This window comes from Staurois parvus, unplaced genomic scaffold (assembly GCF_062004578.1).
Source record: "Staurois parvus isolate SC_StPar_1 unplaced genomic scaffold, SC_StPar_1.0 ptg000607l, whole genome shotgun sequence".
Taxonomy (NCBI): Eukaryota; Metazoa; Chordata; class Amphibia; order Anura; family Ranidae; genus Staurois; species Staurois parvus.
The window spans coordinates 1300129-1322118 of NW_028318403.1; the positions used below are offsets into that span (position 1 = coordinate 1300129).

The 21990-nt window shown below is 43.5% G+C and overlaps 1 protein-coding gene across 1 annotated transcript; it reads left to right on the forward strand.

Moving 5' to 3' along the window:
* Nucleotides 1-211: 211 nt before the first annotated feature.
* HSDL1 (hydroxysteroid dehydrogenase like 1) lies at nt 212-21039 on the forward strand. Its single transcript, XM_089692857.1, has 5 exons — nt 212-307; nt 3787-4020; nt 5309-5751; nt 14822-15049; nt 18192-21039. The coding sequence occupies exons 2-5, from the start codon at nt 3801-3803 to the stop codon at nt 18255-18257; spliced, it is 957 nt and encodes a 318-aa protein (XP_089548983.1). The 5' UTR covers nt 212-307; nt 3787-3800; the 3' UTR covers nt 18258-21039.
* The last annotated feature ends 951 nt before the right edge of the window (nt 21040-21990 follow it).

Genomic DNA, 21990 nt, shown 5'->3' on the forward strand with positions numbered 1-21990 from the left:
GCAGCCTGCTATAGGAGGCAGGTCCTGTCAGCTATGTAAAACTTCCAGCAAATGTAGATTATGCGTATGGAAGATCTGTCACTAGCAGCTATTGTATAATCATTTGTACCATAATTCCAGTCATTCTATAGAGCACACCAGTACACTGAGCTCTTCCTGTAGCCTGTACAGTGACAACATCTACGTATCTGCTAGGACCTGTAGCCCAGCCTGAGCCGCCCTGGAGACACTGTATTGCAGCCTGGCATTGTCTGTGTCTGGTACTTCCTGGATCCTGGAGGGGAGACTGTCCCAGCTGTGTACACAGGTCAGGGAGGCTTCATCATCTCTGTCTGATCTTCTACAACATATGACCCCATTGGGTGTATCTATATCCGCCCTCTGATGGGCTCCTGTCTGTCCAATGTGTATTATTGTTCAGGAAAATAGGAATGTATTGCCCAGCAGGCTGTGATGTTTTTACATTGAATACCTTGTTATATGATGGGATTTATGCTGAGCTGTCCTTGGTAGTAGAACACTTTTTATTCATTTCGGAGAGTGGAAGGGCGAATTTGCACATTAGCTCCAGGTTCACACTACTTCAGGCTGCGTCTGCTTGGGCATGGCAGCACATTCATTTGAAGGGGTTGCTGTGCCCCCATATCCTGCAGAAAAAAAAGAGGTGCTAGCGCCTTTTTAACCACTTGCCCTCCAGAGGATTTACCCCCCTTCTTGAACAGGCCATTTTTTGCGATATGGTGCTGCGTTACTTTAACTGACAATTGCGCGGTCATGCAACGCTGCATCCAGATTAAATTTATGTAGATTTTATTTCAAATATAGAGCTTTCTTTCAGTGGTATTTGATCACCTCTGCGATTTTTATTTTTTGCTCTATAAACAAAAAAGATCGACAGTTTTTAAATAAAAAAACAATAATTTTTACTTTTTGCTATTAAATATATCCAGTGAAAAAAATTTAAAAAATCTAATTTCTTAAAATATTTAGGTCAAAATGTATTCTGCTACATCTTTGCTAAAAAAATGTAAATTAGTTGGTTTACGTGAAAGTTACAGCGTCTACAAATGGCGGTATATATACCGGAATTTACATGTTTTTATATACTAGTAATGGCGGCGATCAGCGACTTATAGCGGGACTGCGGTGAACATTCTGACACTGGGTGGGGACTAACTGCCACTGACATCCCAATGACACTAATACAGTGGTCAATGCTAATAAAAAGCACTGACACTGGGCAGGAAGGGGTTAATATCTGGGGAGATCAAAGGGTTAACTGTGTGCTGTTTTACATTATGTGCTGTGTGTGTTTTACTAGGGATACATGCTGCTTTGTATTTCTCTGCTGTGCAAAGAAATACAAAGCAGCATGTCCCTGCTGGCAGGAGAGAGACTTGTGTTGTTTATAAGGTTCTTATATGACCCACGCTTGGTGCCAAACGAGGAGGGGAACGTGGAGGTGGCACCACCTACCTACCCTACCCTTTACATGCTACATCTCATGGCCATGATGTTTTTTTGTTTAATATGCATCAGGTTGAGTCTTTAGTATGGTTGCTGGAAAATCACACAGCTCACTTCTATGAGTACTATTCAGCTTGTTCACAGCACGAAGCAGAAGTTTTCTCCTGCTCATACTGCTCTGCCACTCTCCACTGATGCCTCAACCATTATTCAGCCGGTTCCAGATTCCATGCTTTCTGATGATGGGGTCCAGTCCACTTCCATGCCGTCTGATGGTGGGGTCCAGTCCGCTTCCATGCCGTCTGATGGTGGGGTCCAGTCCGCTTCCATGCCGTCTGATGGTGGGGTCCAGTCCGCTTCCATGCCGTCTGATGGTGGGGTCCAGTCCGCTTCCATGCCGTCTGATGGTGGGGTCCAGTCCGCTTCCATGCCGTCTGATGGTGGGGTCCAGTCTGCTTCCATGCCGTCTGATGATGGGATCCAGTCTGCTTCCATGCCGTCTGATGATGGGATCCAGTCTGCTTCCATGCTGACTGATGGGGTTCAGTTCATTTCCATGCCATCTGATGGTGGGGTCCAGTCCGTTTCCACGCCGTCTGATGATGGGGGTGGGGGTTTGACAAGTAAAAAAAAAAAACCTGTTGCTTTGCCCTGAATGAGCAAATTGCCAGAATTTTTTTAATGTATTTATTAACATGTTTTTTACTTTGAATCACTCGGCTTTAAACTCAGGTTCAACCACTTAAGGACCGCCCTATATCAGACATACCGCTACAGGGTGGCATCTGTGCGCAGGATCACATATATATACGTCATTCTGCATTTTCTGGTAGGGGGCGTGCGTGCGAGCCCTAGCCGCGCCGGTATTGGTGTCACTGGGGTGTCAGTGACACCAAGTTAGTCCCCCCCCAGTGTCAGAATGTCTACCGCAGTCCCGCTAAAAGTTGGTGATCGCCACCATTACTAGTAGGAAAAAAAAATCCCGTTATCTACTCCGCCATAACTTTCACATAAACCTATTAATTTACACGTATTGGGATTTTTTTTTTAGCAAAGACATGTAGCAGAATACATTTTCCCCTAAATTTTTTTTTTATAGCGTAAAAAATATAAAATGAACAGGTGATTAAATACTACCAAAAGAAAGCTCAATTCATGGGAAAAAAAAGGACGTAAATTTCATTTGGATGCAGAGTTGCATGACCGCGCAATTGTCATCTAAAGTAACGCAGCGCTGTAACTCAAAAAATGGCCTGGTCAGGAAGGGGGGTAAATCCTCTGGAGGGCAAATGGTTAAAGTTTGAGCAAAACGGGACATTTGTGTGTTATCATACACAAGGATAATGTGGTTGCTCAGAACTCCAACCTGAGGACCTTGAGATCTATGGAGCATTTTGTGTAAGAGCAACTGCAGACTGAGAGGTCTAGTGGTGGTGTTTTATATTGGTTTCAATTTAAGAAGTTTGCTGTTATATCCTTTACTGCTACCTCCTTTTTATTCTGAATCACACACTTTCTAAACGTTGTTATGTCACAAAGATCTCTATGCTTTATGTGGTTATAAACCCTTACATATACCCAGTGAAGTGACTGGCCTCAGGTTATACACTGAGATAAAACAAATCCTCCTGCATGAGTTATACCTGTTTATCTGTAGTCTTCTCTTCTCTACATCTGGTCAAAGTCCAGAATTTATAAGGCTTGTCTGAATGTCAGAAAAAAAGGGGATGGAGAGTTGAAGTCACACTCTGTAGGGCTCAGTGAGGAGATCTGTGAATGCTGATTGGAGGGAAGAGACACACCTCCTCCACACAGCTCAAAGGAACAGAGCTGAGGTTGTCAATCTGCTGGAGCTCCCTCCCCGTCACCATTTTTCTCTTGGTGTCAGAAAACTTTTCAGAAGTGATTCATTCTGATAGCAGAGGAATGAAGCAGTAGACAGAAATGACACTTAGTGCTCTTATTTGATAGAAGTACACACTATAGTGGGATATGCTTTGTTCATATTTCATGTCTGAGGTTTATAACCATTTTAATGCTGCGGAGAGACCTCTGTGATTGGAAGAGAGACTGGTCATGGCTTTGACAGGTCATGTACCTAGTCTTATCCTAGCTTTTTTTTTTTTCTTGATTCATTTTAACTGCATTCTACTTCCTTCAGGGTCCCCAAGCAGTCAGAGTGCAATACACATTTTAAACATTTGGGACATTGCTGTACTCAATAAATGAGCAGTGCTTTTATTTAAAGCAGTGGTATGGCCGCAGTGCTGCTTTATAAATGGATTTCTTTGTTTTACCATTTCTTTTTCTTGTTTTCAGGTTGTTGGGTCCTAATGGCAGCTGTAGACAGCTTTCATCTTTTATATCGAGAAGTGGCAAGGTCTTGTCACAACCACTTTGAGTTTCTGGCTGTAGTGGGAGCTCTGTACACAGCAAGAAAAGGCATCAGTATTTTATATGAGTGCTACAGTGTGGTTAGACTACATGTCACTCCACATATCCTCAGAAGGAGAGACCTGGTCAAGCAGTATGGAGCGTGGGCAGTTGTCACTGGTAAGTGAGCCACATTACGTACCGATTTTGATGCTGGCTTAGTGAGACATCATAGAATATATACAGTGAGGAACAGAAGTATTTGAACACCCTGCGATTTTGCAAGTTCTCCCACTTAGAAATCATGGAAGGGTCTGAATTTGACATTGTAGGTGCATTCCCACTCTGAGAGACAGAATTAAAAAAAAATTCAGGAAATAACATTGTATGATTTTTAAAGAATTTTATCCCTAGTGCTTTGTCCTGTGCCCTGCCTGCATGTTTACTGTTCTTTCTGCCTGGAAACTGAGAAACGTCCATGGCATCCAAAAAGCGTCCCTTTAGGTCAAAAGCGGTTTCAGACCAGCTAGAGAACAGCGATAGTAAATTAGAACCACTTGCAGAATTGAGTGATTTTGCTCAGTGATGTGCGAACTTGGCGCTCTATTTCAAATTTTAGTGTTTTTGGTTTGATTATATTATTGAATTTAAGTTGTTATTATTATATTATTTTTTATGATTATTTATTAAATTATAATTTATGATTTCGTGTTTCAAATTGTAACATACCCGGGATGTTTACTAGACTCTTGTTCGGACAGATTTCAGTGAGTTATTCCTAAAAATTACAGGCCTACAATAAAAAAAAAATACATATTTCCATGCAAAAAAATGTACCACTTTGAGCACAGAAATATGGACATAATCAGACTGCTAGGGAGGTTAAACAAGCTAAAGTTAGAAGCTCATTGTCTACCAAGCACAGCTGCATCAGATTTTGCACTCTCCAGTTTTAGTAAATCAACCCCAAAGTCTAAATATCATTTACAGTGTGGTTGGATTTTTGTTTCCATACTCTATCCTAAACTAAAATAAAATGTGGTGGGCTAGAGATACTTTTAAAACTGTATGTCACTATGTGCAGTTTATACCACCTTTGAGAACATCCCTGAATGGCTGACACCCTGGCAAAAACAGAGTAGGATACGATTTTGCTGGTCCATATTTCAATATGAGCATAATATAAACCCCAACCCCTCTGTCTGTCAACACACTACCGCTTCTGTGCTGTATCACTGGATTTCTTTCACCCAGCATGCTTTTCTGTACACAAGTCTGTGAGAGATGGCTTTTCTGCAGTTTCAAAATGGTGGTGATGTGTTACACATGACAATACACAAGGGACTTATGTGTATCAGTTGATTTCAGGCTGTGAAATGAATTATTCTTATTAGTTGCTAAGCATAATAATGTTCTGTTTGCTTTGTTTTGTTGATAAAAAAAGAGTTGATCTGATATTTCTGTACAGGAGCCACTGATATCATTGGAAGGGCTTACGCAGAGGAGTTGGCGAGTCGCGGTCTGAATATTATCCTGATATGCAGTAATAGAGAAGAGCTACACAATGTCTCAGAGGCATTAGCTGAGACTTATGGAGTTAACACCAGTATCATTCATGCCGATTTCCGCAAGGGACCTGAAGCATACGTTTCCATCAAAGAGATTCTGAGAGATTTTGATGTTGGTATTTTGGTTAACAATGCCAGGGTGTTGTATGAATATCCACAAAGTATTATGGAGATTCCAGAGGACAAAGTATGGGAAATCATCAATGTCAATGTTGCTGCAGCAGTTTTGATGGTGCGTATAGTGGTCCCGGGTATGGCACAGAGGAAGAGAGGAGCCATTGTCAATGTGTCCCCTGGAACTGGATCCCGACACAGCGCTCATACTCAGATAGCTGCATCTAAGGTAAAGTATCTGAAATAAAGTAAGCAATGAGGGACCTAGTTTGTCTTTTTTCCTTACATTGTACACTGTACTGAAAGCAAGGATCTCCTGTTATTCTCTTGGTACAGGAGAGTGCTTTTTCCACATTCATTGATTATACACTGCTCAAAAAATTTTAAGGAACACTTTAAACAGAGTATAGCGTCAAGTCAGTTAAACTCCTGGTATATTGATTGTCAGTTACGTAGCAGAGGGGGTTGTTAATCAGTTTCAGCTGCTTTTGATAATTAAATTAACAACAGGTGCACTGGATGGGCAACAATGAAACAACCCCCAAAACAGGAATGGTTTTACAGGTGGAGGCCACTGACATTTATTTCCCTACTCATCTTTTCTGACTGTTTTTCACTAGTTTTTCATTTGGCTAGGGTCAGTGTCATGACTGGTAGCATGAGAAGATACCTGGACCCTACAGAGTTTGCACAGGCAGTCCAACTCCTCCACGATGGCACATCAATACGTGCCATTGCCAGAAGGTTTGCTGTGTCTCCCAGCACAGTCTTAAGAGCATGGAGGAGATTCCAGGAGACAGGCAGTTACTCTAGGAGAGCTGGACAAGGCCATAGAAGGTCCTTATTCCATCAGCAGGTCCGGTATCTACTCCTTTGGATGAGCACTGCCAGAGCTCAGCAAAATGACCTCCAGCAGGCCACTGGTGTGAATGTCTCTGACCAAACAATCAGAAACAGACTTCATGAGGGTAGCCTGAGAGCCCGACATCCTCTAGTGGGCCCTGTGCTCACTGCCCGGCACCATAGAGCTCGATTGGCATTTGCCATTGAACACCAGAATTGGCAGGTCCCCTGTGCTTTTCACAGATGAGAGCAGGTTTACCCTGAGCACTTGTGACAGACATGAAAGGGTCTGGAGAAGCCGTGGAGAATGTTATGCTGCCTGTAGCATCGTTCAGCATGACCATTTTGGTGGTGGGTCAGTGATGGTCTGGGGAGGCATATCCATGGAGGGACGCACAGACCTCTACAGGCTAGACAATGTAACCCTGACTGCCATTAGGTATCGGGATGAAATCCTTGGACTCACTGTCAGACCCTACGCTGGAGCAGTGGGTCCTGGGTTACTCCTGGTGCATGACAATGCCCAGCCTCATGTGGTGACAGTATGCAGGCAGTTCCTGGAAGATGAAGGAATTGATACCACTGAATGGCCCCCATGCTTGCCTGACTTAAATCCAATAGAACACCTCTGGGATATCATGTTTCGGTCCATCGAACGACGCCAGATCGCACCTCAGACTGTCCAGGAGCTCACAGATGGCCCTGGTCCAGATCTGGGCGGAAATACCCCAGGACACCATCCGTCATCTCATTAGGAGCATGCCCCGACATTGTCAGGCATGCATACAAACACGTGGGGACCATACAAACTACTGAGTACCATTTTGAGTTGCTGCAGTGAAATTTCAGCAAAATGGACTAGCCTGCTGCATAATTTTTTCACTTTGATTTTCAGGGTGTCTTTGAATTCAGTCCTCTGTAGGTTGATAATTTTCATTTCCACCAAACAATGGGGCATCCTTACGTTCCTAACACCTTACCCAGTCCATATCAGTATAGATATCCAGCATGATATTTTTCCCCATTGAGATCTGATGTGTTTTTAAAGTGTTCCTTAAATTTTTTTGAGCAGTGTACAATGTGTTCCACCCTAGATTTACTACTGCCAATAAAAGCCAAATGTTTTTGGAACATTGTGCCATTTATGATTTTCTTCATTTCCCAAGTACACTGGGGGGAAATAACAAAGAGTTGTGCAAGCACAAGCTTGTACTACTCTTCTAAACATAAATATTGGAGTAGATGCTGCTCATAATTAACAAAAGGGGCAAAGATCCTTTGTTAATTAGTTATCAGTTCTCTGTTCTGCCACGTCTGTGACAGGCAGCACATAGAATGGAGAACTGGATCTGCATGCCCCCAATCTCTCTGTCTGTCTCTGCCACCTGCTCAGCTCAGTGTATGAGGGAGAAGAGGGTTGGTAACCCTGCAGGCTCTGCTTGTGTAGTGTAATCACTTTTAATCTAATGAACTAAAAAATGTTGGCCATTGTTTTCTCAGTTGGCCATTTTGTGAGAGTTTGTGTGCTAATATTGGAGCCGTAATCTCTCCATTTCTGTAAACAGGTAAGTGTAGGTAGGCAAAAAGCTTTAAAGTGTTATTTCACTATTACAGAAAAAAGTAAAAGTGAACTAACACCAGCACTGACCAATCAGAATCCATCTGGCCAGTCTTGGAAGTGCTGATAGAGAACAGAGACAACTTCAGGAATTTGAAATCCCTGGACCGCTGGAGCAGCTGCGGGGGTGCTGACTGCTCAACAACCCTGGGGGTAAGTACAAGGGGGGTGGGGAGGTCAGCCAGTGTTCACCTTTCCTTTTTTTTATGTAAAGGTGAACTAACTCTTTAAATACACAGATGATATACATAAAAGGTGGCTCTTTAACCTGCCCAAGATTTTGTATTTCGTCCATCCAGTAATGAGATTAACATAGCATGGCCCTGTCTGGCAGGGCAGAAAACTCAAATTTTCTCTCCTGCACTTGTGTACTTCCAGGTCTTGTCCCTGCCCCAGCCCGTGACCTGACAGCAGAAGGAGAAAACTGGTGAGCTCATCTCTGCCACACAGCTGCCACTTCCTATCAACATGCTTCTTGTTGGTATGAGCACTGTGGTACAGCTGACTAATTAGCTATTGGTGCTGCTTCTCCCTCTCCTAGTCTAGGCTTTGCTGTAGAGTGCATTGCAGGAGGTTGTTCGAAGTCAAACTCCGTTCCATAAGCTGGATATACATTATACAATTTTCTTATTCAGTTTTCTTTAGATTTACCTTCAACTATGTAGTGCAAGGGCCTGCCTGATTGCAAATTGAAAGTGTTTAGATTTGGCATCATATGGTTTTGGTAATTCTAAAGGAAAATTGTATAATGTATGGCCAGCCTTACACTGGTTGCATAAAAACACACAAATAATTATATAGAGTACTGCAGTAAATTTAGCCTTTTATACCTGCCAGGAGTTCATCATTAAACTTCTTCATAGACATACAAAACAACCAGATCTTAAGACATTATCATGCTACCTAAAGAAAAAAAACAAAAATCTTATGGACTATTTCATAAGTCTAAGAAATTTAAATCTTTTTAAATACTTCAATTACCTATCACAGTAGGTTACACAATATTGTGACATACTGTCTATACTGTATGTACTTTATTAGAAAAAAAGTGATCAATATTTGCTAAATATTCTACCACTCTGTAAATATAAAGACTAAATAATATCCTTATTCTCCAAAATAATCCATACAAACCCACTACTTAAGTCTCCTGTAATCTAATTTGTCAGGAAATGTGTTTCTTTCTCTGATTTTGTGCCTCCTTGCAACGTTTTTCTAACTCTTTACTTTTCCCCCTCACTTCCATTTGTTTGCAACAACCAGTTCAGGATTATTGAGGTCATGTGCACTGCTCTATGCACGCTACACATCCCATAGTCAATAGTCCATCTCTGGAGCAAGCAATATTATTTTTATTATTATACAGTGTTTATATAGCGCCAAAAAGTTTGCTCAGCGCTGTACAATATAGTGGGGGACAGTACATGAGACAATACAGTTACAAAACAATACACGAGAGGTTCGAGGGCCCTGCTCTTTCGAGCTTACAATCTAGGAGGGAGGGGATAGTGGTACAGGAGGAAATGGCTGTGGGGGATGGAGTGGTAAGAGGAGTGGAGAAGATCTGCTGTTAGGTGAGGGTGGGATAGGCTTCCCTGAAGAGATGGGTTTTCAGGGTGCGCCTAAAGGTGAGGAGGGTAGGTGACAGTCTGATGGCTTGGGATAGTGAGTTCCAGAGGATGGGGGAAGTCCTGGAGAAGTCCTGCAGTCGGTCGTGGGAGGAGGAGACCAGGGAGCTAGAAAGTAGGAGGTTTTGTGAGGAGCAAAGAGTACGGGTTGGGTGGTAATTGGGTATCAGGTCGGTGAGGTAGTTTGGGGCAGTGTTATGAATGGCTTTGTACGTCAATGTTAGTAGTTTGAATTTAATGCGTTGGGCAATCGGAAGCCAATGGAGGGAATGACAGAGGGGGGTGGCAGATGCAGAGCGGTTGGTAAGGTGGATGAGTCTGGCCGCTGAGTTCAGTATAGACTGAAGCGGCGATAGTCTGTGATGAGGTAGGCCAGTGAGGAGGGAGTTGCAGTAGTCGAGTCGTGAGATAATAAGGGAGTGAATGAATTGTTTAGTAGTGTCTGGGGTTAGGAACGTACGTATTTTGGAGATGTTGCGGAGGTGGAGCCTGCATGAGTTTGCCAGTGATTGGACATGGGGTTGGAAGGACAGGTTTGAGTCTAGAGTGACACCTAAGACTTTGGCTTGCAGGGTGGGACTGATGGCGTGGTGTTGGTCATGATGGAGAGGGTGGGGCGCGGGCTGGGGGGAAAATTAGGAGCTCGGTTTTGGAAAGGTTTAATTTGAGGAAGTGGAGTGACATGCAGTCTGATATGTTGTTCAGCAGGCAGGTGATTCGGGTGGAGACTGAAGGGGTGAGGCAAGGGGTAGAGAAGTAGATTTGCGTGTCATCGGTGTAGAGGTGGTAGTTGAAGCCGTGGGAGTGTATCAGTTGGCCAAGGGAGGAGGTGTAGATGGAGAAGAGAAGGGGCCCCAACAGAGAGGGGGAGGTGGCAGCGTTATAGGTAACACTGAAGGAGTGTTGGGATAGATAGGAGGAGAGCCAGGAGAGAGCGGAGTCTCTGATGCCAAGGGAGTATAGTTTATTAAGGAGGAGGGGGTGGTCAACTGTGTCGAAGGCCGCGGAGAGGTCGAGGAGTAGGAGGACTGAGTAGAGGCCATTAGTTTTGGTGGTTAGCAGGTCATTAGTGATTTTGAGTAGGGCGGTATCGGTGGAGTGTAGGGGACAGAAGCCAGACTGTAGTGGATCGAGGAGGTTGTTGTCATTGAGGTGGGAGCTTAGGCGATTGTAGCCTAAGCGCTCGAGGAGTTTGGATGAAAATGGCAGCAGTGAGATGGGTCTAAGGTTGCTCAGGTCGGTGGGGTCCATGGAGGGTTTTTTTTAGTATGGGAGTGATGTGCGCGTGCTTTAGGGGGGAGGGGAATGCGCCAGTAGAGAGGGAGAGATTGAAGATGTGGGTGAGGGAGCATAGGATGGAGGAGGAGGGAGACCGGAGGAGTTGTGTGGGGACAGGGTCAAGGGGGCAAGTGGTGAGGCGGGCTTCTGAGAAGACCTTAGTGACCTCTTCGGTGGTAGCAAGGCTGAAGGGGTGGAGTGTTGGGGATGTTTTAGTGTGCGGGATGTTAGGTGTGGTGGGGGTCAGGGCGATTGCGAGGTCAGAGGAGGGGAGAGTTGAGGGGGTTATCGTGGGAGGGAGACTAGATTGGGAGGTAGATTGAACATTGGCGATGTCTTTACAGATTGCGTTGATCTTGTTTTGGAAGTGTTTGGCAATCTCGTGGGCAGTGAGGTACTGGGTGGAGGTGGGGGGGGGGGGGGGGAGAGTAGGGAGTTGAAAGTGGAGAAGAGCCGGCAAGGACAGGTGGAGAGGGTATTGATAATGGTTACGAAGTAGGCTTGTTTGTAGTTGTGGAGGGAGGAGGTGTAGGTGAGGAAGACGGATTTGTAAAGGGTGAATGCTTGAGGGGATCTGGTTTTGTGCCATAATCGCTCCAGCGCACAACTGCGTCATTTAAGATTTTTGGTGTGGTCGTTCTACCAGGGTTGAAAGTGTCGGGGTCTAATGCTGCGTGTGGTTAGGGGTGCTAAGGAGTCTAAGGCAGCTGACAGCGAGTTGTTGTACGCAGTAGTGGCCAGGTCAGGGCAGGACAGTGGAAGGATACTGTCGTAAAGACTGTCAGCTGCAGAGTGGAGAGGGGCCGGGTTCAGGTTGCCAATATAGGATGGCTACATTCCTACATACAATGGGACCATGGAGAATGAATGTAGCCACCCTCTAATAGGGTGTTGGATCACACCAAAAAAAAAAAGATTTGGAGGAGGCTGAGAGCACTAAAAGTTACTTTTTTGAGTTAAAATGATCTTAACAGCAATTTTAAAAAAATGTACAAACATGTTATACTTGCCTGCTTCGTGCAGTGGTTTTTCACAGAGCAGCCACAATCCTACTCTTCCCTGATCCCCCTCCCGGCGCTCCTGGCTCCTTCCTCCTGCCAAGTGCCCCCACTGCAAGCAGCTTCCTTTGGGGGCACCCAGGCAGGCTCGCTCCCAAGCTGCTGCTCTGTGTGTCCATTCACACACAAAGCCATGTCTCGGCCCCACCCCTTCTCTCTCCCCATTGGCTCATTGGCTGTGATTGACAATATCTGAAGCCAATGGGTCCGTCTCTGTGTCAGCCAATGAGGAGGGAGAGACCTGGGATAATCAAGGCTCCAGTGCACATTGCTGGATCACGATGAGCTTCAGGTAAGTAATAGGTGGGACTGCTGCACACAGAAGGTTTTTACCTTCATGCATAAAATGCATGAAGGTAAAAAACCTTGAGCCTTTGAAACCACTTTCCAGGAGACTGTCTGTCTCTTTCTGCTGGGTCCCCTTAAACTTCCCCAGGAACATCTCCTGAGGCTGAAGACTTTCAGGAGATGGTCCTATAGAAGTATATGAGGGCTCAGTAGGGAGGTTTAAGATGTAAACAGCATAGTGGAAGGAGATGGAGAGATCCAAGTAAGTATACAGCTGGGGGCAGTTAATTGTAGAAAGGCAATATGGCAGTGCTGCGCTAAGTTTTCCAAAATATAAATCAGAACCTTTAAACCTGGCTGTTGCACCACATCTCTATTAGTATCAAAAGACCACTATGGAAAATAAATACTGGGACCTTTCAGGTGTTATGCATATACATTACACATATAATATTAGTCTATAAAAACAGATACATAGAAAAAAAATGGGTTTGACATGTCATTCACATTTGCCACTCAGTACTAGGAACGGCTTTAACATAACACCCTTGATACCCCAACAGTAAGTACATAGGAAGAGTGTTTCAGTCCCTGATTTCCTGATCTGCTTTGTCAAGAACTATGGCAACTGTGTTAAGATATCATACAATGAAATAGATGTAATATTAGTAACCTATCGCATACAATTTACATATACTATCACAGGATTACACATATTGTACAATTACGTATGTGTTGAACCATGCCTCAGACTGGTAAAGCATCCATGTTTAGGTAACCCTCAGGATGCATTCACACCTGTGTAGCATGTGAACACGTGCAAAATTGTTCACAATTTTTTTGTTCATCCATGATATGTGCAAAAGTTGTGCGTCTCGCTTGCGGTGCCATTCATTGTTAGTAGAACCCCAAACCTTTTATTATATGAAAATTTACAGCGCAATATAGTATTGCGCTGCATTTTTTGTATATAAAGAACCCCAAACCTGCCAACAAGAACCTCTGTTCTGCATGCAGAACGTGGCAAAACGCAGGGTTAAAAACTGCTCTAAGCGCAAAAAGGTAGGCATACAATCCACAAAAAGGTGTATATGCGTGACATCTGGCATTGTGTTGCAGTAATGTGAATGGGGGCTCAAGTGGAGACATTAAGGGATTAAAAAGGAGAGGTCCAAATGCAATTAAAACTGATCAGTACTTAGTTTAAAAAAATATCAAAATTAGGTATATATAAACCTATCCTTTGTTTTCAAATAACCCACTTTAGTTTGATGTGGTAAGTTCCATTCACCTATATACGCTTGCCATGAATCTATCCAAGTGTATTAGAGAAGACAGGCCCATTCTGGAAAGTCTATACACACACATTATATTAAGTCTATATGGGACTAAACTCAAATATATAAATTAATTATTGAGTAATATGACTTTGTAGCCCCAGAAAAGTCCCAGTATTTATTTTCAATGGTGGTCTTATGATATCTTTTGGACAGTCAGAGGTGCTACTGGAGTTTGTCTCTGTTTCCTCTACAATTCACATTATTAAAGTGTAACTAAACCCAGGACCCTACATTCACTATATCTGGTCTTACACAGTACACAGAACATGGAAATGCAATTATTTTAGCAAATATAAACTGCTAAATACCTTTTCTCATCAGTAGTATATAGCAGTCTTGTGACTTCTGTCAGTGTCTGGTTGAGCACTGGTTAAAGCTTGAAGGAGGAGTTTTTATTCTGCTCTGACTATCCTATGAGGCTACATAACCCCTGACCCTCTGGACAGTGCTTATTGACCCTGCATAAATCACATGCACCACCCCTAAGGAAAAAAAAAACCCTCTCTTCTAATGCACACCAAACTGAGCATGTGCAGCTTGCCCCCAAGGCTCTATTCTATCAGCAAATGGATTAGGGACAGTAGAAGAAGGGGAGGATCAGAGAAGACAGGATTAAACAGCCTTTTTACACAATGCAGAGGATTAACCTGTTAGGTTCCACAGTGAGTATAACAAGCATGCTTTACTGCATATACAGACTGATTTTACTGTTGTGGGTTTAGTAACACTTTAAGATAATAGTAAGAGAGTTGATACTACATATAACAAAGTATGTTACAAAGCCATGCTTGAGGTTTGCATTAAAGCCCAACTGACTTTTCTGTTTAAATCAACTAAATGCATTTCGTGTGCAAAAAAAACAAAAAGGTATGCCAATTCTCAGTTCATATTCTTTAGAAGCAGCCTTAGCCTGAGTAGAAAAGCCCATACCCTGCCTGCATGCTGCAGAGAAGAACACTTTCTCTATGTGTTGAAGCAGTGGTCTCTCTGCAGAGGTCCAACACATTCCCTGCTGAGTCGGGCCTATAGCAATGCGATCTGCAAAGCTCATGCTTTCTGCTGATTTAAACAAAATTCTGTTGGGTCTAAAATCACTTTATTATTCCTGCTGCTATAACCATAAAGTATGCACAGTTTTGTACAAACAGTATCTTCTTCTTTTGCATGCAGAAAAGCAGCCGTAATCCAACTATCTGCAACTGCTTACAACTTATCATTTTTCCATTTTGAAATGTACTTGATCCAGGCTTACTTGGACAAATTCAGCAGACAGCTGCAATGTGAGCTTCGGTCCAGTGGAATATTTGTACAGTTGTTAACTCCTCTGTGTGTGGAAGACAAACAGGAGCCTTCTGCTGGGATTTCACAATACCTGCCTGCATTTGTCCCCTCATCTGATGTTTATGCACGACATGCTGTAAGAACACTGGGGATCTCTTCCAGGACCACCGGATACTGGGCCCACTCTTTGCAGGTAACAGAGTTTGCATGCCAAGAATGTTTATGTTGATGTACCATTGTCAAAGTGGTTGTAAACACTTACATATACCTAGCGAAGTGACTGGCCTCAGGTGATACTCAGAGATGAAACAACTCTACATAAGTTGTACCTGTTTATCTGAAGTCTTTTCTTCTCTACATCCAATCAAAGTCAAGAATTTATACAGCTTGTCTGAGATTTTAGAAAACGGGGCGGAGAGGTGAAATTACACACTGCAGAGCTCAGTATAAACAGCTCCTAGAGCTGATTGTAGGGAAGGGACATGCCCCCTTCACACAGCACTCAGGAACAGAGCTAAGGCTGTCAATCACAAGCTGTGTGCTGGACATCTCTCCCCTGTCACCTTTTTTCTCTTGGTGTCAAAGTGGTTGTAAACACTTACATATACCCAGCGAAGTGACTGGCCTCAGGTGATACACAGAGATGAAACAACTCTACATAAGTTGTACCTGTTTATCTGAAGTATTTTCTTCTCTTCATCCAATCAAAGTCAAGAATTTATACAGCTTGTCTGAGATTTAAGAAAACGGGGCGGAGAGGTGAAATTACACACTGCAGAGCTCAGTGTAAAGAGCTCCTAGAGCTGATTGTAGGGAAGGGACACGCCCCCTTCACACAGCACTCAGGAACAGAGCTAAGGCTGTCAATCACAAGCTGTGTGCTGGACATCTCTCCCCTGTCACCTTTTTTCTCTTGGTGTCAGAAAAACTTCTCAGAAGTGACTGATGTTGATAGCAGAGAAGCAGCAGCCAGAAATGACACTTAAGTCGGCCATAGATGGATCAAATATAAGTTGATAAAGCAAGGACCAGATGAGACTTGATCCATTTATGGCCAGGCTGATTGTACTGAAGTCAAGAAAACTTCTCAGAAGTGACTGATGTTGATGGCAGACAGAAATTACACTTAAGTCGGCCATAGATGGATCAAAAATCAGTCGATTCAGCAAGGACCAGGTGAGACTTGATCCATCTATGGGCAGGCTGATTGTACTGAAGTCAATCAATGGGTTGTACAACCAGCCTTTTGGATTTTCTACATACGATCACTGGTGGTAGCTATAGTAACCAGAAGTGATTATTGTGTTCTGCCATCAGGGAAGGCTGCCCTCCAGCAGAACATAATAGCGTTGACCGTGTTGATGGGGTAATCAAGCAATTTTCTTTTCTTTCACCCATGATGGAAGGAAAGAAAATTGTATAGTCTATGGATTGCCTTGGTGCTCTTAGATAAGTACACACTATAGAGGGATATGCTTTGTTCATATTTCATATCTGAGGTTTACAACCACTTCAATGATATTAAGATAATAGAAGATAATAATAAGAAAACCCAGGAACTAAGAGCTAACATCGCCATCTTTGTGACTTCCTGTGCTTTCAGTGGGAGGGGGTCTTGTGAATCTTAGCTGTCCTGTAGCACTTAAGACCCACAAGTGTTCACACTTTTGTGTTGCAGTGCTAGTATAACAGTGCATGTCCACACAGGTGCTGTGCATGTGTAGTGATTGCTTAATGCTGCCTGTGGAAGTCTGATGCCGGGGTGCCTCCCGGCACCGAAATCAGCTGTAGCCGGGCTGCTGGTGTGTGGGTTCTTACTTTCAAACTTTAAAATATTGGAAATTAAGCAGAATAAGATCTTGTGCATGTGGACTGATCCTGTTGCAAAACAGACATATTTATTTTTATTTTATTTATTTCAGGTACTTATATAGCGCCCTCATTTTACGCAGCACTTTACATATATATTGTACTTTCACATCAGTCCCTAACCCTCAAGGGGTGTACAAACTAAGGTCCCTAACTTACATTCATATGTAGACATACTAGGGACAATTTAGACAGGAGCCAATTCACCTACCAGCATGTCTTTGGAGTGTGAGAGGAAACCGGAGTACCCAGAGGAAACCCACGCAACACAGGGAGAATATGCAAACTCCAGGCAGGTGGTGCCATGGTTGGGATTCAAACCTACAACCCTGGTACTGCCAGGCTGAAGTGCTGAGCATTTAGCCACTGTGCTGCCCATATATTACTGTTTATCTGGATGCAGGAAACAAAAGTCTGATGTGTTACTCATAAGACCAGCCATCACAGCACCAACATCCATGACCCCACCTACCACCACTGCCTAATGTGCACGACCCCACCCACATCCACTGAACCAAAACACAAAACTCCCCCTGCTGCTACTGCCCCGATGCACATGACCACTGGCCTCTGTACTGCCACAGATCATAAGCGAAATCTCCTGCACTCAAGACCCAGGCGGGTGGCGAATAGATGGAACCAGACCTGGAAAGATCGACCACCAATGCATGTAGAGTTGTGCAGCTCCAAATAAGGCTGGGGAAGCCCGACCAATACTGCAAATCAAAACAAAAACGAGAAGAGCACCAACCTTGCGCATTACCTCAGTAGCCAAAGTTTATTAAGTATAAAATAATACTCACAAACAGCGAATAAAATCAGGCATGTAAGTCCTCAAAGGGACCTGAAAGATAAAAAAAACCAGCGCGGATCCCATCTTGGGGGTAGATACTCAGTACAGCTGACGCATTTCGAAGGGCATCCCGTCTTCATCAGAGCTCTGAAACGCATCAGCTGTACTGAGTATCTACCCCCTTGATGGGATCTGCGCTGGCTCTTTATCTTTCAGGTCCCTTTGAGGACTTACATGGCTTATTTTATTCGCTGTTTGTGAGTATTATTTTATAATTAATAAACTTTGGTTACTGAGGTAATGCGCAAGCTTGGTGCGCTTCTCATTTTTGTTTCGATTCTCTGTACTGCCACCACAACCCCACCCAGTGACCACACACTACAACCATGCATCCCACCTTACCCACCAACACACAAAACCCTGCCTGTTGTCACTGCACTGATGCACACTTGACTCTCCGCCATTGCACCAAAGCACAATTTGGCCACCAGTGCTTCAACTTGGTCTACCCCATTCTCCACCATGCACTTCTGTATTCATCCTGTTCAAAGAACAGGCACATTTTACTAGTATAATATAATTGCTTTCAGGATTTTTCAGTTCTTTGGTGTAAAGTAAGTATTGAAAGATGAAAATGGTGTCAATGATTTTATAATTGCATTTGTCTCTACAGCTTCTTGCATTCCAGTGGGTACCTGTCTGGATGTGCACATCAATAGGAAGAGTTTTTCAGTACTAAGGACAGAAAATCGCTTTATTACTGAACCACGTTGGACTATTTGTTCATTCTGCCAGCACTGATGACTTTAATACTTGAGTTGTGGCTGTTTTGTGTGTATTGTAAATCACAATGATTGTGAATATATTACTACACTGTATATTTGATATTTGTCAGTAGTATTCTGAATGTATTACTTGTTATTTATAGTGTGACAGTGAGAGGATGTGACATAAATATATTCTATTACTTTGCTTTAGAATTCCTCCAGGGCACTGCTGTTTAATAGCCACCCCAGAGAGGCCCCAACAGTTGGATGTGTTACTGGAGGGCATCATGTTCTTACTAGGAGGCATCTGTGGTCGGAGGTCACTTTTGCATTATTCCATGCATTAGCTACCTCGAGTGTTTGAGTTGTGGTTTATGTCCAGTTCTGATTTATGATGGCCTGGTTTTGGTTGACCACTGGAAATATAACTATTAAGGCATTGCATTTTTTACATCTTAAACATATTATGAGTATTATACAGAATATGTTTAATTGTCCCTGAACTGCTAATGTGCCTTAACATCAGTGTTCCTCACTCCCTCATATGAGAGTGCCCACGCCTAAGGATTGGCTACTATACCTGAACACTGTCACTTAGAAGAGGTCACATGTTCCTCATACCATGGCCTAAAGTGGGTTCTGTCACCATCTGTGATGGAGAGAGGAGCATAGAGGGAGCATTGGCAAGGTGAGTTAAGTGGGTCGGCATGGGGCATCCTTTACAAATATACTGGCACTCTGCCCTGCATGGAAAAAATGACAATGTTTCTAAGTCCTCTAAAAAATAGATACAACTGTGTTTCCCATGATATCTGGATAGTTAGCTGTTAGCATTCAGTTTTCGCTGTAGGTGTGACAAACACACAAAAGAAGACAAAAGGGGGGGATCTAAGTCCAAGCCTGGTATGTTCCTGGTCAATGCATACATATTCAATCACTACAATTTACAAGTAAATATCCATTTTCCCTGGGTATCCTCTGCACCACATTTATATCATGGTTATCTGCAAATAATGTGTTACTTACACAGTATGTTGCAGTATGGAAGCACCATTCATGGGCCCAACCAGCCATATACACCAGCCATGGGTGCAGGTCAACTCCGGGGCTCACTCAGTTCCATATCTTTAAGTCATCATTCAACTAAAGCTGTACCCCATGTACACAGAGCTGAGGAACCATTATTCATTTCGCTCTAAAAAAAAAAAAAAAAAAGCTTTCCAAGATTCTGCTTTCCTTGAATAATGACATAGAGATCTAACCAGTAGCTGAACCTTTTATTGTTTTATCACTTGCCTGCTGGGCACTTATACCCCCTTCGTGCCCAGGCCAATTTTCAGCTTTCAGTGCTGTTGCATTTTGAATGACAATTGCACAGTCATGCAACACTGCACCCATATGAAATTTTTATAATTTTTTTCACACAAATAGAGCTTTCTTTTGGTGGTGTGTACTTGCTGCTGGGTGTTTTATGTCTTGCGCTATAAACAAAAAAAGCAAAATTTTTGAAAAAAAAGGTTTTCTTTGTTTCTATTATAAAATTTTGCAAACAGGTAATTTTTCTCCTTCACTTATGTGTGTTGATGAGGCTGCACTGATAGGCAACACTGATGAGGTGGCACGGATAGGCAGCACTGATGGGCATGGATGAGCTGGCACTGATGATGCTGCACTGATATGCAACACTGATGGGCACTGCTGGGTGGCACTGATTGCTGGGCACTGACTGGCAGCACTGATGGGTGGTACTGATGGGCGGCACTGATGGGCACTGGTGGGTAGCACTACTAGGCACTGATGGGCACAGGTGGGTGGCACTGATGGGTACAGGTGGGCAGCACTGCTGGGCACAGGTGAGCGGCACTGCTGGACACTGCTCATCAGTGCCCTGATGATCGGTGCCAATCCGTCCTGTGACAATTAATGGTTATCGGCAGTACTTTCCTCACGCTGTTACAGCGTGAGGAAAGTGCAGCCGATAACCGGAAACTGCATTTACCGGTGATCTACTATGTCATTGGACACGGCTGATCATGTGGTAAAAGGCCATAGTGAGTATCCTTTTACCACATCACATGATCAGCTGTGTACATAGGACACAGCGATCACGGAGATCGCCGGGTGCGCACCCCCAGGGGCGCGCGGGAGGGTGCATTCTTAGAGGATGTCATATGACGCCCTCCCAGAACTGGCCGGCTATGCTGAAGCCATCATTCGGCTATCTGCGGTCGGCAAGTGGTTAAAGCCTATCTGCGTGCAAAAGTTTGCACATGCAGTGGGGCTGTGCCCATGCTGCACAGGTCAACTGCTCCCTTTTGTCAAGGTGAGAGGAGAAAGGAGATATACTTACCTAATCCTTGCAGCACAAGACAGGTCTCTGTGGCTCCTTTTTTTCCCCCCTGTAGTTGGCCTTTAAAGCTGTGCATAGACAAAAGATGGTGGCTGGATGTGATGGCATGATCCTGCCACTGAACAACTGCCATTTTAAAGAGGCTGTGCATCAATGTTCATGTCATAACAACATAGCGATTTATACACTGTACCGACAACTCTATGTAATCTATGTCTGTCAGATCATAACAACCAGGAATACTCAACCAATCCCCAATAATATATGGTCATGCCCAGCCATAATGCCTATGTTTGTCACACTGTACTTGTGTTGCCTTTAACAGTAGCTTAGCCATTAATTAGAAATGCATATTTCCTGTTCTGTATTGTTTTTGTGTGAGTAAAGGTATTGGTAATACTGTTTTCCCCTCTTGTGTTCTTGTGCACAGACCAGAGGCAGCACATCATTGATCGGGTTTCCTCTGATACATACACCTGACATCACATGAGCCAGTCCTGAGTCAGAGCAACAGAAGAAGAGGACACTGGCAGTGCAGTGTCACAGAGATTGCAAGTATTTAGATAGGCTGAACAGTATAGTTCTTCCATATCAGAGTCTTGGCCTGTTTAAATAGAAATGAAAAGCAAAATATTTGTGTTTTTTTTATAAGTGATCACTTACCCTCTAATCTCAGCTGCATAAGGACCTTAGAGAGTGGGGGGGAGCAGTAGCGTGCTAATCTTCCCAGTCAATGGCTGTGCGGGGGATGGGAGAGGCATGTCAGCACAAATCTGATCATTGGATTAGCTCCCAGCAGAGCCAGAAAACTGACCACACTTGAGATGGATGTGATTGCATGCCTAGCGTGGTCAGTTTTTAATAGGAAAGCATAGGGACTGGCAGGAACACCAGGGATTTTACACAAAGGAAGCAATACAAAGGGAACAGGATACTTTTTCATATAAGTACATGGTACAGCATGCACATATCAGGAATATGAAATGCTGGGTTGACATAGTATTTAAAAAAATAAAGGTCTACTAAAAGTAGACTTTTAAAGTTCAATTCAATGCAGAGTAAACCTAAATGAAAACTTAGTAATAAGGAAATAATGTCAATTGAGTGTATTCATTCAGCGTAGGGCAACACATGGGCTTTTTACTAATGCCCAATTACATTTTCAATCCAAGTGCTACAAATACTTTGAGGATGCAGCAAGTTAGTAACTGCTCAATATCTTGCCTCTAGTTTACTTAACCCCCCCCAGCCCCAGAGTAAAGTCTTTGCCATGTAATATGCTGCAGAAAAGGACATCTGTGCACTGAGAGAGGGCAGTGCTCTCTTTTTCCTAATGAGTTCATTCAAAATGGGAA